The sequence below is a fragment of the Paroedura picta genome, chromosome 5 (genome assembly GCF_049243985.1).
Source record: "Paroedura picta isolate Pp20150507F chromosome 5, Ppicta_v3.0, whole genome shotgun sequence".
Lineage (NCBI taxonomy): Eukaryota > Metazoa > Chordata > Lepidosauria > Squamata > Gekkonidae > Paroedura > Paroedura picta.
In genome coordinates, this window is record NC_135373.1 from 48,522,732 (window position 1) to 48,538,218 (window position 15,487).

Here is a 15,487-nt window from a genome sequence, read left to right on the forward strand (position 1 = left end):
CCAGCAAATTGATTTGGGGTTTAAATGATTTGGCTCCTGAATTGATGAGCACCCATCCATCAGCAGCTAAGCACAGCCACAATTTGTCTCTCGGTTCCTCTCAGCCTAACCTACCTCAGAGGATTGTTGTGAGGACAGAATGAAGGAGAGAATGATGATGAAGTAAGCAGCTTTAGAGTACAAATGAAGGAAATGAGTAAGTAAAGAGATCTATCCTGTGGCATACAAATCATGCCCTCCCTTGGCAGCTCTGTGTTCATCATGGATTGCCCACCCAGGGGAGGCCAGGTCACTGCCCCAAGTATCTCCCATGAGTTCTTTACAGCAGGGGTAGTCAACCTGTGGTCCTCCAGATGTTCATGGACTACAATTCCCATGAGCCCCTGCCAGCATTTGCTGGCAGGGGCTCATGGGAATTGTAGTCCATGAACATCTGGAGGACCACAGGTTGACTACCTCTGGAGTAGCTACCATCTGGAGGACCACAGGTTGACTACCCCTGCTTTACAGGATGCAAAGCATATGAAGAGTTGTACCCACCCAAATACCATTTCTGGCCCACTCTCTATCTGGCAGCTGTGGGCTGATGAGTTCTTGTGGATTTCACCCCCTTCAAGGAAAAAATTCCATCAACACAGAGGGAGCGATGTGCATAATTAATAGGCCCAATGGAAGAGCGGGAGGAGAAACGAGTGAGCCGGGAGAAGGGGTCTCCCTCTTTCCTTGTGCTGACAAGAGTGTTATTAAGAACTCACAAAGAATCCTTATTAAATGCCTTTTGACATCAAGTAGGAAATTATAGGACGTGTGCTTTCATTCACTCAGGTGACAATTGAGCACAGGCGGCTACATGACTCTCGATGCGTGGGGGGAGGGGGGGAGGGGGATCGCAGAAAGGCAGTGAAAGGGAAGCCAGAGACAAGAGCTTTGTCAGGGTTACGGCTGTGGCTCAGTGGCAAAGTACATGTTTTGCATGGAAAGGGTGGCAAGGATCAATACCTGGCATCTCCATTCCAAACAGCCTCAGCAACCTGATGCTATGAAAGGGCTACATGGAATCAGAATTCAGATCGGCAGCCAGTGGGAGAAAGGCTGAGAGCCTGTTTGCATAACTGAAATGATACCATGTCTCATTACTGATCATTGACATGTAGATTCGTAATCTGTAAAGTTTGCACAACCCAAACACTGTTTGTTAAAGTCCTTTCTCAAGAAGTGGCACACAAGGTCTCACAATAAGCCATGAATACACACAGGAGCATCCCGTGCAGTTGTTTTAGTGCATTGGTACAAAACTGCACATGGTTTGCACCTAGATTCCTGACCACTGATCACCTCTACCCTTTCCCTTTCTGTAAAACATCTCTAGGAAGCCTCCTCCTTCCCCCAGCATCATGTCAGAGATGACTTATGGGGACGCTGTTGGGTTTTCAAGGCAAGGGATGTTCAGAGGTGGTTTATCCACATACCAGCCAGGGCCAGCCTTGCTTAGCTTCTGAGAACTGACGAGCTCTTAATGTTTTAACTGGCCATTTGCTTCACATCCTGGTTGTTCTAGTGCCCCTCCTACCCCTCCAAGAGACCGTAACTTCAAGATTGATTTCCTTTTTTAAAGAGTCATATTTGGTTCTGTACTGAGACACCTCTGCCTCTAAAGCCATAGCCTGCAGACCTCTGAGTGAAAGCATTTTATTCATGTATTTATTTATTGGATTCATAGCTTGCTGCTCTCAGAGACCCGCTCGTGGCGGGTTACATAAACTATCCATATAATATCATATAATAAAATCATTGAAATCCCATTAAAGCCCCAATTTCTAAAATACAATACAATAATACAACTGCCACAGATGACAACCATAGTCTCATTTAAGACAACCCCTTATGAAGGCGGCATGGGGGGGGGACCAAGATGTTTGGCACCAAGAGGAAAAGGGGACCCAACCCATCTGCTCTAGCACTGGCCCCGACCATAAACCTGGTGGAAGACCTGCATTCTGCAGGTCCCCCGGAAGGCAGAGAGTTCTCTGAGAGCCTGCAGCTCCTCTGGGAGCTCATTCCACTAGGTAGGGGCCAGGACCGAAAAGGCCCTGGCTCTGGTCGAGGCCAGGCAAGCATCCTTGGGGCAGAGCGCAAGGCCCTGCAAGGGACATAGGGCACTAGACGGTCCCTCAGGTATGTGGGTCCCAGACTGTGCAAAAGACTCTCTCCCCTTGGGGAGCTGCTGCCAGTTCAAACACAGGATACTGGAATCAGTCTACTGGTGGTCTGCTTCGGTACAAGGAAACTTTATGTGCAGAGAAGGGGCCGTTGCCAGGCCAGGCCTGATGCAAAAGGTGCCGGATTTAGTCTCTGGAATCTCTGGTGAGAGATCCCTAGACTTTTGTCTGCCTGAGAGTCTGGAGAGTGGCTGCTGGCACAGCGGTTGGTCAGTCTGGTGGATTGGGATGGGGGTGGCCCAGGTCGGAACCCTTCCTATGAAATTCACAGAGTGGGCTTGGGTAAGTCACACAGTTTCACCTGCAGGGCTGCTGCGAGGATAAAATGGAAAGATCCTATATATTGCCTGAAACTCCTTGCAGAACAAATATTTACTCAATAGGAAATAATATTCAAAGCACTGATCAGAATGTGTGTAAGATTGTGTCATACATTCTCCACTAGACTTATAAAGCACATTCTGAAAATTCCTTTTGGGAGGCAATGAAATAAATCAGTTCAAAGCTTTTTGCAGCCATTGCTGGTTGCATGTGCGAAAATCAGAAAGGTCATCAGAAATGCTCAAGCATTGAGTTTGTATGTGAATGGCAAGAATGCCTTTTGGAGACACTCAATGTGATAGAACAGATGCAGGAGGAGCAAGGTTTGAGTGGCAAACTCAGCCTTCTCCAGTGTGCAGTCCAGAGAGCCCCACATGCATGCACTGGTATGCGCCATTTCTATTTCCTACATACCCGTGAATACAGAGCTCATTGCTATGACGCTCAGGCTACCACACTGCATATGGGACATGGCAGCTCAAAATGCACCAGGCTCCTGAATCATTCCATGGCCATCAGGGCCAGAGGGATGTGCCATTGCTCCTCATGCATCCTATCCTACACTTGACAATGCTCGTGTGAAGACGGAGATAACGATCTAAACAACCACCACCCTCTGTACAAGGAGCTCGGGGAAGCGGACACAGTTTTTCCCTTCTCCGTTTGGCCTGCACAACCACCCTGTGAGGTAGGGACAGACACCTATCCATGGACCATTGAGGTATACTAGCCCAAAGTGATACGGAGAGCTTCACGGCTGAGCGGGAATTGACCCTGGGTCTCCTAGCCTAACATGTTTTGTGGGGTCTAATAAGGGTTGGTGGGTAGGCTTGGCTTAGTGGCAGAGCACGCAGAAGATGCCGATCCAGATTCATTCTCCGGTTGAAAGGGATCGGGGAGGAGGTAGGGTGAAATTCTAGCCCGCTATGGCCCCACGTGACCTGGAATCCACCCCGTCCCCCTCGTCACCAGGGGCCCCGCCCCCCGCGCTAACTTCTGTCCGCGGCGGGCGCAGCAGGTGGGAAGGGGGCAGGTTGCACGTGGAGAGCGGGCGCTGGATCTCCGCTGCCATGGCCGGCCAAGCGCAGCTGCCCAGCCGAGAGGAAGCGCTGCCCGGCAGGTGTGAGGCGCTCGCGGTGTCAGGTACTCGGCTTTTGAGGTTGGAGGCGGGCCCTTGCACCTCCGCGGGACTTGGGCCCCTGGGCTGGGGGACGTGCCCGGCTCGGCTGGACACAGGATCTGCCGCTGGCACTTCCAAACAGACCGGCCAGAAAGTTGCTGCAGCCTACAAAATCGCTTCTGTCTCCTTTGCGGCGGAGTCACCCTTGTCCCCTGGAGGAGCCTTCTAAAAGTTGGCTTTCGGAACGAATAGGAAAAATCAATGATTTAGCAGGTGTTTTTCTGCTGCAAAACAGAACGCTACAGTCCAAAGCGGCTGGGTATGCACCTCCTCCCTGCCGAAGGTGTGCAGAGGTGAAAGTTAATACAACTTGGTCTTTCCTTCACACCAATAGCAGATAAGCTCATTTTAGACTGGGCGAAGGGAGGGGGCTTCTGAGTGGGCCTGCTCAGTGGAGGGGGTAGGGAGAACCAGATCTGCAGGTGTATTGAGAGAGCTTTGAGAGAACTGTGACTGTCCCAGTGTCACTTGTTAGCTACATGTGGAGGACTGGCAGGGAATCAAACCCGGCTCTCCAGATTAGAGGTGTTGCTCTTAACCACTACAGAAAACTGGAAGTTTGCTGAATGATCACATTGTGTTGGCCTAATCTATTTATTTATTTATTATATAAATTTATATAAAGAGCCTCTTGTAGCGCAGAGTGGTAAGGCAGCAGACATGCAGTCTGAAAGCTCTGCCCATGAGGTTGGGAGTTCAATCCCAGCAGCCAGCTCAAGGTTGACTCAGCCTTCCATCCTTCCGAGGTCAGTACCCAACTTGCTTGCTGGGGGGTAAAACGGTAATAACTGGGGAAGGGAATGGCAAACCACCCCCGTATTGACTCAGCCATGAAAACGCTAGAGGGCGTCACCCCAAGGGCGTCACCTATATATATAGTGCTTTCCCCTGTGGCTCAGGGCGGTTTACATAGAGGGAACATGGAACAATACAGTATATTGTATACAGCTCTTTCTCCTCATGGATGGCCACCCGGACTCCCCCCCAGATCCATTTGCCAGATGTTTGGAAGCTGTAGCTGGATGGCTCGAGCAGAGTCGCCTGAAACTCAACCCCTCCAAGACGGAGGTTCTGTGGTTGGGCCGTAGGGGGGCAGATCAGGAAGCGCGCTTACCCTTTCTGGCCGGGATGCAACTTAATATCGCGTCTCAGGCCAGGAATTTAGGGGTGACCATTGATGCCTCACTAACACTCGAGGCACAGGTTAAACAGGTAGCTAGCCGGGCATCTTTCCATCTTCGCCAGGCTCGGCTACTAGCGCCCTATCTGTCCTCCGAACACCTGGCCACAGTGATCCATGCGATGGTCACCTCTAGACTAGATTTCTGTAACTCGCTTTACACCGACCTGCCTCTGGGCTTGATCCGGAAACTGCAACTCGTCCAAAATGCGGTTGCTAGAGTCCTCACAGCTACACCATGGAGGGCTCACATCCAGCCAGTTCTGAGGCAGCTGTATTGGTTACTGGTCACCTTCCGGATCAGGTTCAAGGTTTTGGTTTTGACCTTCAAGGCCATCCGTGGTCTAGGCCCAGCATATATGAGGGACCGCCTTTTGCCCTATATCCCCCGCAGGGCTTTACGCTCTGCGGGGGCTAACCTACTGGTCGTTCCCGGCCCCAAGGAAGCCCGCCTGGCCTCAACTAGGGCCAGGGCCTTTTCGGTTCTGGCCCCAACCTGGTGGAATGAGCTCCCGGAAGAGCTGAGGGCCCTGCTGGAATTACCAGCATTCCGCAGGGCCTGTAAGACGGAGCTCTTCCGCCAGGCTTATAACTGAGGCCGGGCGGAAAGAAGATCAGCCCCCCCCTCACAAACTGGCAGTAGAGAGCGTCACCCCCCTCCTGTAGTTGAGGATGCGGAGAGCAAATGAGTAGATTACGCCATCGCTGTTGCCATTACTGTAAATTATCGGTTTTTATTGTCATTTTATGGTTTTAGGGGATGGGGTTATGTAAGCTGCCTCGAGCCTTCGGGGGGAGGCGGGGTATAAATATAAATATAAATATAAATATAAATATAAATATAAATATAAATATAAATATAAATATAATAATAATAATAATAATAATATAACAACATCGAATGAGTAACAGTAATAACAGTGATAGCAAAGATGACAGTGTTTAACACCATCAACTTATTAACAGTCCCATGGTTGATCAGTTCAGGGTGTTTCTTTCATGAGGAGAGGTTCTGAGGGCCCAATAGATGTCAGTTCGTTCAACCTCAACCAAATGCCTGGTGTAAGAGCTCCTTTTTGCAGGCCCTGCAGTATTGATCTAGCTCCAGCAGGACCCTGATCTCCTTTGGGAGCTCATTCCAGCAGGTGGGGGGCAAGGACAGCCCTGGTTGAGGTCAGACAAGCTTCTTTGAGGCCAGGGATCACCAGCTATTTGGAGGTGGCAGAGCGTAAAGTTCTTTCAGGGGTGTAGACAGGGAGGCAGTCCCTCAGGTACACTGGGCCCAGATTGCATATGGCCTTAAAGGTGATGATCCTACCTCACAGGATGGTGATTGTGAGGGTAAAAAGGAGGGGGGGAGATTGGTTTTGTGAGCCACTGGGGAGTTAAGCCAGGTATAAAGGAAGTAAATAAATAAATACAAAGAAGGCTTCATAAGTGCTGTCAGGGCCTGTCAGTGACAGTGGTCCAAAGTCCTATGAAAAACAAAGAAGGAAAGAGATCATGGCTCAATTGGACATCCTGTCATGAATGAGGGCCCGTCTTAACTACACAATCCTAAACAGCAGGACAACCTTCAATTGACTTAAAAATAATGTAGCTCAGGTTAGGACTGTAGTTAAGTGTAATCAAACATTTCTGTGATTGAAGCTTGAAGCGTTTCATTGATATGAATGACACTTTTGAAAGGCCATATATCACAAAAGCAAGTCAATTCATGTATTATACTGGGGCTGAGTTGCCTTGAATATATGGACGTGGTTTACATGGGGCTGCCCTTGAAGACTGTCTAGGAACTATGCATGGTACAGAATGCTGTGGCCAGAATATTGACTGGAGTCCATTCTAGGACCACATCATCCTAGTCTTGTTCCATCTACACTGGTTCCCAATTTGCTTCCAGGCCAATTCAGGGTGCTGGTATTGACTTGGTGAGGTCAGCACACCCTAAGGACCTACCCATCAATTCTGATTGACTTTGGAAGCCCTATTGCAGGTGTCATCTGAGGATAGATAGAAGGCAACTTAAGAAAGGGCCTTTTTAGTCACGATGCCAGAACTCTGACACACTCTGCAGGATGCATCATCTATGTCTCTTTTTATTGTTGTCTTTTGCAAGCAGGTGAAGAGTTTCTTCTTTTGTTTGAACAACTAGAGTTAATTCCTGTAGCACCTCAGAGAGCAGCAAGATTTTTCATGTCATCACCTTTTGAGAATCAATGCTGCTTTCATCAGATACAAGCTGGAATGGAGACCTCTGAGTCCTTATATCCTATTTAGAAGGTGGGAAGGATATTGCAAAGGAGGAAATCAGGATGTAGAGACAAATTGCACATTGTAATCATCTTAATTAAAGCAGAGGAGGGATGGAAAATCCGTGTCAGTAGTGAGATGAGAATTTTGCTTTTTAGTCCTGGGTTCTGAATTTGTGAATGAACTCAAGTTGAACAACGTCACATTTTAATCTCCCTTTGAAGGTTCTTTGCAGCTCAAACCCTACTAAAAGCTTTAGCACAGGGGTGTCAACCTCACTTATTATGAGGGCCAGATTTCTGACATAAATGTCATTCCTAGGTCAACAATGGAATGACCTAGAGCAGTGGTCCCCAACCTTTTTATCACTGGGGACCACTCAACTCCGGGGACCACTCAACGCCTTTTACTGAGGCCCGGTGTGGGGGGGGGGGTAGTTTACTCCTCTACTCTCAACCACTGCCCTAGTGCTCTCTGATTGCTATGGTAATGTTTAAACATCCCTTCAAAATAAGATATGGACACGCCACAACAATGAAGTGTGTTGTAAAGGGTTGGGGGGGATGAAGTAAAGGGCTGGGGGGGAGGGGAGAAGGCGTCCTTTGGGGCCCACCTCCAATTAGTCGAAGGACCACATGTGGTCCGGGGCCCACAGGTTGGGGATCGCTAACCTAGAGGATTTCCCACTGTTATTTGAGTGTTGTGGTTTTTAATGAGAGCCAGTTTGGTGTAGTGGTTAGGAGTGTGGACTTCTAATCTGGCATGCCGGGTTTGATTCTGCGCTCCCCCACACGCAGCCAGCTGGGTGACCTTGGGCTCGCCACGGCACTGAGAAAGCTGTTCTGACTGAGCAGTGACATCAGGGCTCTCTCAGCCTCACCCACCTCACAGGGTGTCTGTTGTGGGGAGAGGAAAGGGAAGGTGACTGTAAGCCGTTTTTGTGCCTCCTTCGGGTAGAGAAAAGCGGCATATATAAGAACCAACACTTCTTCTTCTTCTTCTTCTTCTTCTTCTTCTTCTTCTTCTTCTTCTTCTGTCAGGTTTATACTCATTTATATATTTGTATAACAACAGACCTGTTTGTCCAACAAAACTCTTCTTTTACTTGTTGTACCCCTAATAACTGTTACTGGCATTCCCCGGTTGTGTAGTTCTGTGTGTATTTTAATTGAATTGTTTATTTCAGATACACTTTATTTTAAATGCTGTTTTAATGCTGATATTTTTGGGTGTTTGCTGCCTTGGGCACTCTTTTTGAGTAGAAATGTGGCATGGAAATATTTTAAATAAATAATAAAAATAAGGCTCTGTGACCAAGATATGGCAGACCAAGAACGATGCATCACACAGCCAGTTAGAGTAAAACACTTGCAGCTCAAACCATGCTAAAAGCTCTAGTACGGAGGTGCTGAACTCATTTGTTGCAAGGGCCAGATCTCTGATGTAAATGTCACTTTGTCAGGTCAGGCCATGTGTTACCAGAGATATAAACTTTATAAAGGACACAGGCAAATCCAATTAACGATAATATTTTTACAAACAACAGCAATCGACTCCTAGCAGTGAAAGATATTGATTTACTGGGGAACCCACAAAAGCCCCAATAAATATATTTAATCATATGCAAGACTAGGTTTTTTCCAAGGGATATCATAAAAAGGGGGATATCGCACCTTTAGGAGATGGGTCATTCTCCTTTCAAATAAATAAGGTGGTTTTCCAGCACCCTCCCCTTCACACCCCGCCTCAGCAGCTGAGCACAGTGATGATCCATCTCTTGCTTTTCATTTCCTCTCTTCCCCCATCTTACCTCTGAAGAGCTCAAGGAGGTGCGTTGGACTCCCTCCTCCACTGCCCTATCCCACCCTGTGACGTGGGCCAGCCTGAGCGACCAGCCGAGGTGACCCATCAGTCATGGACATTCGGACAGGGGGTAGGGCATCAATCCTGATCCAGGAGGATTACTCCTTCAGAGCCATTCCTGTGCTGTCAATCTCAGGCATTGAATGTGTTGTGTTGGCCTTGGGTGGGATGCAGCTGAGAGCTTGGCCATCTGGGTGGTATGCCACACACCCAATGCACCACCGGATGCCCTACCAGCCCTGCTGGAAGTGGCTGCGGCCCGGACATTGCAGTTCCCCAGACTACTGATCCTGGAGGACTTCAGTGTTCGTGCTGAGCTACTCGCCTCTGGAAATGGGCTGGACCTGGTGTCGGCCATGATGACATTGAGGCTCTCACAGTTTGTCACTGCCCCACCCATCCGACAGGCCACACCCTGGGCCTTATCTTCAGCACAGGGCTGGAAGTAGAGCTGATAGTGGCAAATGCCATTTCATGGTCAGACCACTACGCCCTGAAGGCCTGGCTACGATTGCTCCCCCCTCAGTTGGGTCCCAAGAAATTTTAGCTTGCCCAAGGAGACTTATGGATCCAAATGGATTCCTGAATGCTTTGAAGAACCCAATGCCTCCCAGCACTTCTCTAAATGAATTAGTCAGCGACTGGCACAACGGGATACTGACTGCTGTTGATGAGACCACTCCCCAGAGGCCTCTCTGCCCCTGTCTAAAACAGTTCCCCTGGTACACAGACAAGCTCCGTGGGATGAAACAGGAATGGAGATGGCTAGAGTGAGGGCCATTCCGCACAACTTAAATATAGCAGAAGTCTTACCTTTGGTAAACGCTACAAATTCAATGTTCCACTTGATGTCGCACACAATCTGCAACACTCCTGCAACACTTCTGTAAAAAGCACTTTGTTGTAGCGCTTTTTGGGGAATCGGGAAAAGTGGATTCCCCCTGAAAAAACTGCTACACTTCTGCGCTCAAGCTGCAACACATCAGCGAAAGATATGTGCGTTCTCAATGTAGCGGTAGAAAGAAAGTCCCTCCCCCGCTCTTGCCCCAAACTTCCAGGGAAGCTATCACCATTCCCCCCCCCTTAGATCTGCGAAAGCAATGAACGAGCGAGCGTTCTCTTGCTAAAGTCCCTCCACAGAAGTGATTTAAAGTAAAACAAAGCTCCTTAAGTTCCCAAGCACAACACAGCCCCCTGTTCGGTACTGCCTGTAATTTTGGCCACAAATCGCGCCCGTGGGGGGGGGATTTGTTTTTCTACTTGAGGAGCGTGTAAATGATTAATCGCCAGCTCCTACGCCAGCAAAAAGGTCTTTCTGATGCAACGATTGAACGCATATTCGTTGCAACAGGTGTGTTTGATTCTGTTTGATTGACGGCCAGGGGCGGGAAAAAGCGCAGAAAAAAATAACTTCCTTTGTTGCGATTTCAGCGAGACCGGAAACCTGTGGGGAATGAATGAAGCTACTGGGACTTCTATATTCCACTAAAAATAAAGGTATGCGGAATGATGAAATTCCACTATTTAATATAGCGTTTCTGCATTCTGTGAACATTTGGCAACATTGGTCCTTGTGCAGAATGGCCCTGAGTTTGGAGGAAAACTCGCAATGAAGTATTGAGAACATCTTCTAGGTCATCTTTGAAGACCTATGAAATGGCAGTGAAATCAGTAAAATGTGTCTTCCCCAGTCATGACCGTTTACCCCCCAGCAAGCTGGGTACTCATTTTACCGACCTCGGAAGGATGGAAGGCTGAGTCAACCTTGAGCCGGCTGCTGGGATTGAACTCCCAGCCTTATAGTTAACACTTATACAGCTTTAAATTTATCATGTTCTCCTGTTATAATGTTATAAAGTTGTATTATACAGTTATAAAGTTCTACTGCTAGAAATGTTATAAGTTCATAACCATGATGCTTCTCTGTAATGTTCATTGTAAACCACCCTCAGCTGCAAGGTGGGGCAGTATATAAATATAAAATACACAAATAACTAAAAAGACAACAGGGTTCTGGTTCAGGAGGGGGATGCCAGGACCACCTGCCTTGATACTCACTCCGTCTCCCGGCGCCACACCATTCAGATGTGCATCTTAGTGAGCAGTGCCGTTTTCCCCCTTTGCTCCTCCATTCTTTTCTGGGGCTGAGACATCTTTCCCATCACAGTGGCATGCACAGGACAGCCAGTTGCCTCACAATCCATGGGCTGGCCCTTCTCCTCCTCTCTCCCGCACTGGCAAACCTGCACATCTGGTCTCATCAATCTCATCACAGAAAAAATATGAAGTTGGTTGGTGGATGGCAGTGCTGTCTCTTGGGCTCTGCTTCACCAATCCTCACTGAGCTGCAATCAGAGGAGGTGGGAGGGGTACAAACCATGACGCTTTCTCTGCCTTGCTGCCACCATTTCGCCCCATTTCACCTTAGCCTCACCCTCTAGCCCAGCCTTTCTCAACAATTTTACCATTGAGAAACCCCTGAAATATTTTTCTGGCTTTGAGAAATCCCAGAAGTGGCACAATTGTGCAGAATAGGGTTGGGAAGTATAGCTGTGTACACCTCCCCCCCCCCCCCCCGGGGCTGTCCCCCTTCCCACCCCCTTCAAGCCCATCATATATGTCATATCACCTGATAAATAAAATCCGAGTCCAGTAGCACCTTTAAGACCAACAGAGATTTATTCAAGGTGTGAGCTTTCAAGTGCAAGCACCCTTTGTCAGACTATGATCTTCTTACATGACAGGGAATATATAGCAAAAATCAGTTCTGTTACATCTGTGCCACAACCAGATACAGCCAATAATAATCAGTAACAGAACTGATTTTTGCTATATATTCCCTGTCATGTAAGAAGATCATTGTCTGACAAAGGGTCAGACTATTCCATAGGGTCACACTACTCCTCCAATTTGGTTTCATCTGTAAATTTAACGAGGAGTTCATCCACCCCCTCATCCAAATCATAGATTAAAATGTTGAAAAGTACTGGACCCAGTACCAAACCCTGTGGCACTCCACTTCCCACCTCCCTGCACTCTGATGAAAGACAGACCTTTATTATGGTCGTAGACCAGCATAATATTATGTGATACATCTGTTAAGACCAGAATTTAAGACATCCTAAAATACAGTATTATTATGCAAAATAAAGCATACAGTAAGAATGTACACAGACAATAAACTGTTCTAAGATCCAGTCTGATGAAGAGTGGAGGAGGAGGAGGAGGAGAAGAAGAAGAAGAAGAGTTGGTTCTTATATGCCGCTTTTCCCTACCCGAAGGAGGCTCAAAGCGGCTTATAGTCGCCTTCCCATTCCTCTCCCCACAACAGACACCCTGTGGAGTGGGTGAGGCTGAGAGAGCCCTGATATCACTGCTCGGTCAGAACAGTTTTATCAGTGCCGTGGTGAGCCCAAGGTCACCCAGCTGGCTGCATGTGGGGGAGTGCAGAATCGAACCTGGCATGTCAGATTAGAAGTCCGCACTCCTAACCACTACAGCAAACTGGCTCTCAAACTGAAATCTACTCTCTGGGTGCGGTTTTGTTAACTAGTTCCCTATCCATCTAACTATCCAAAAATCTAGTCTGCAGTCCTCCAGTTTCCCCATCAGAACATCATGGGGAACCTGGTCAAAAGCCTTACTGAAAGCCAGGTAAACAACATCAACTGAGTTTCTATGATCTAATAAGCTCTTCACTTGGTCAAAGAAGGAAAACAGGTTGGTCTGGCAGGATCTGTTGGAAACAAATACATGCTGACTTTCCCAGGTTAACAATTGTCCTTCAGATGTTTGCAGATCACCCCATTTAAAATGTGCTCCATTATTCCCCCTGCAACTGAGATCAGACTCACTGGGCTGTAGTTTCCTGGGTCCTCTCTTTGCCCTTTTTTGAGGATTGGGATAACATTTGCTCTCCTCCAGTCTTCTGAAAATTCATGGAGCTGTTGGCCATGAATGCTGAACAGAACTTCCAAGATGGGCTTTTTATCTGACCCAGGGGGGCTTGTTATATTCTTAATTTGGCAAGGGTTTTTAGGCAGTGACATGGAACTGATTCCTTGATGAGCAAATTCTGTGTCTCAGTTTGGGAATTGATAGAGGAGCCTCTTCTATTCATTTTTCCATTTTTCTCCTCACCTTTCTCATAATGACCTAAGTTCCCATTATCCATTGGTTCTTCAGAACATGCAAGGGATAGAGATGATAGTACCCATTCTGAGATCCACATACCCTCAGATCTCAGAGATGCAAAGGAGTAGCATAGAATCCCTTCTTTTAGTGATAGGTCCGTGTGTTCACATGAAAAACGATGCTTACAGCAACTTGACTTTGACTTTATTTTCTTTGCATTGTGAGTCACTAGTGTTGGCCATTAGATATTACTATGGGAATTATCCACATTTACGTTTTGTTTGTGCATGGTATGCTCTCTGTTTGTTTTCTGGAGCCAGTGGGTAAATGGCTGTTTGTATGGGAAGGTGGGAGTGTGTGGAGGTTGCATGCTGATTTCCCAGCTGTTCTTCCCCAAGAGAGTGTCATCCCTGTTTAGATTCTGAACATGTGCCAAGGGCCTGTACTGTGGAATGATGCCCTAACTCCCTGTGTGATGATTGGGGATGGGGTATGCTGTGTTCTCCATGGCAACAGATTGTGTTGCTAGGAGACAGCAGAGGAATAAAAGACTGGGAGGGATGCCTAGCGGCCTTCCTACCCCCTCCTCTTCCTCTTCAACTCTCCCCCCAAGTGTATTTAGAACATAGATTATTCTTCAAAAATGAATTTTGCTAATCCCATTTTTGAGCCATCTAAGCTAGTGATCCTTGCTTGATTATGTACCTGTGAATTCCATAAGTATGCATCGTATAAAGAAATGTTTTTCTCTGTCTTGAATCTATTGCCCATTTGACTGGAAGTGAATTATGGAAGAGAGGGAAAGTTCTGTTTGACTCTTTCCCTGTACCATGCACATTTTTATAGATCACTATCATGTTCTTCTTCTTAACTGTTCCAAAGTGAAACCTTTTAAATTCTTTAGCTTTTCCTCTGAGGGAAGGTGGATCAACCACTCAATCGTTTTGGTTGCTCTTTTGTGCCACCTTTCCTCCTCTTGATGGAACTCACATCATTTTTGGAGCATAGTCCTGTGTGAAACGATAGCCCATGGGTGAAACTATATTTCTTTCAACATCCAAGTCTCTAAATGTTTGGGTTTGTTACCCAGTCCACTAAGGAGCAGGAACCAGGCGTTCCTCTCTGAAATTAACTGGGCAGATGTGGTTTCACCTGTTCCAAAAGCCACTGCCCACACCCATCATCTGCCTTTAAGGAAGTGTTTCAGGAGTCTCCTGGCCACTTGCATGTGCCTGTATGTTTCAGGAATATAAATGTGGCTAGCCAGGTGCCTAAGGGATGCCCACGAAGGGAGCCAACTAGCTGCAGCCTTTGCCTGCTGACTGTTCCTCAGCATCGGATAGGTAAATCTGTTTAATTCAAGGATGGGATGGGCAAGCCGGTTAAATTCAGGACTCCATGTTTGCTTCTGAGCATTTTCAGCAAGCACTCTCCTGGCTTGTGACATTGGGATTGCATATGTGTGCTACTGTGTATCCATAAATTCTTCTGTTGTTCTCCAAAAACTGTAATCTGATTTCCTCCCAGTCCTCTGCACTATTTGTGTTGGAGAGCCACTGAGATTAGATTTATTGAAATACGGCTCCGAGCCAGCTACAAAACTCACACAATTTACAAAACCATAATCCCGCCAATCATGGCAATGAACAAATGTCCAACAATAAAAACACTTCCAAATCAAACATTTAGAACGTTATAAGAGCTACCAGGAAAAGCACACTCCCTGCAAGTGACAACAACGCCCTGAAGCATGCCCAGGAATGAGACAGTTGCAAAATTCACGTAACAATAAATGCCGTTTAAAAGACCATTAAATAACTTGGTGTCTACCCCTACAACTGCCCCGGCTGTGTGTAAGGTTCACACGCAGCAATACATTCCATTTTAAAGAACATTACTTGACCCTTTGATGCCTTTATTTATTTATTTATTTATTTATTTATTTATTTATTTATTTATTTATTTATTTATTTATTTATTTATTTATTTATTTATTTATTTATTTATATGCCGATGCTCTCCAAAGTCTTGTGGCGGTTTACAGCAATTTATAAAACCAATACAGTCCCATAAAACCCATTAAAACATAATTAAAACACCCCTTGGTAAACCACATAGGCCGTTTCCATGCTGATTATTTGGCTGGGTGCTGTTTTTTGTTTTTTTTTAATAACTGTTTCCATGTACCAGTAGTGATTTCCTCAGCTTTTCGGCAAGCTTTCCTAAGCCCGCTTTGTTGTGTCGTTTTGGGAAGGATTGCAGCAAAGCTGGGCTGGCTGCTATGCGTGTAGGAGAGTCTGCATTTTCCTGGCCCTAGCCATATGGCAGCTATTTTCC

At 46.9% G+C, this 15,487-nt stretch overlaps 1 protein-coding gene across 2 annotated transcripts in view; it reads left to right on the plus strand.

Annotated features, from left to right (window-relative positions):
• LOC143837693 (mitochondrial peptide methionine sulfoxide reductase-like) overlaps positions 1–15,487 on the plus strand; it is a 73,990-nt gene that overhangs the window by 10,349 nt on the left and 48,154 nt on the right. The window contains exon 1 of one of the 2 annotated variants that reach the window (XM_077337791.1): positions 3,545–3,683. The exons of the other annotated variant lie outside the window; for it this stretch is intronic. Within the exon in view, the coding sequence (XP_077193906.1) occupies positions 3,611–3,683 (73 nt within the window). The 5' untranslated portion in view covers positions 3,545–3,610. Of the gene's footprint in view, positions 1–3,544; positions 3,684–15,487 lie in introns of those variants that run through there. 2 annotated transcript variants of the gene reach the window in all.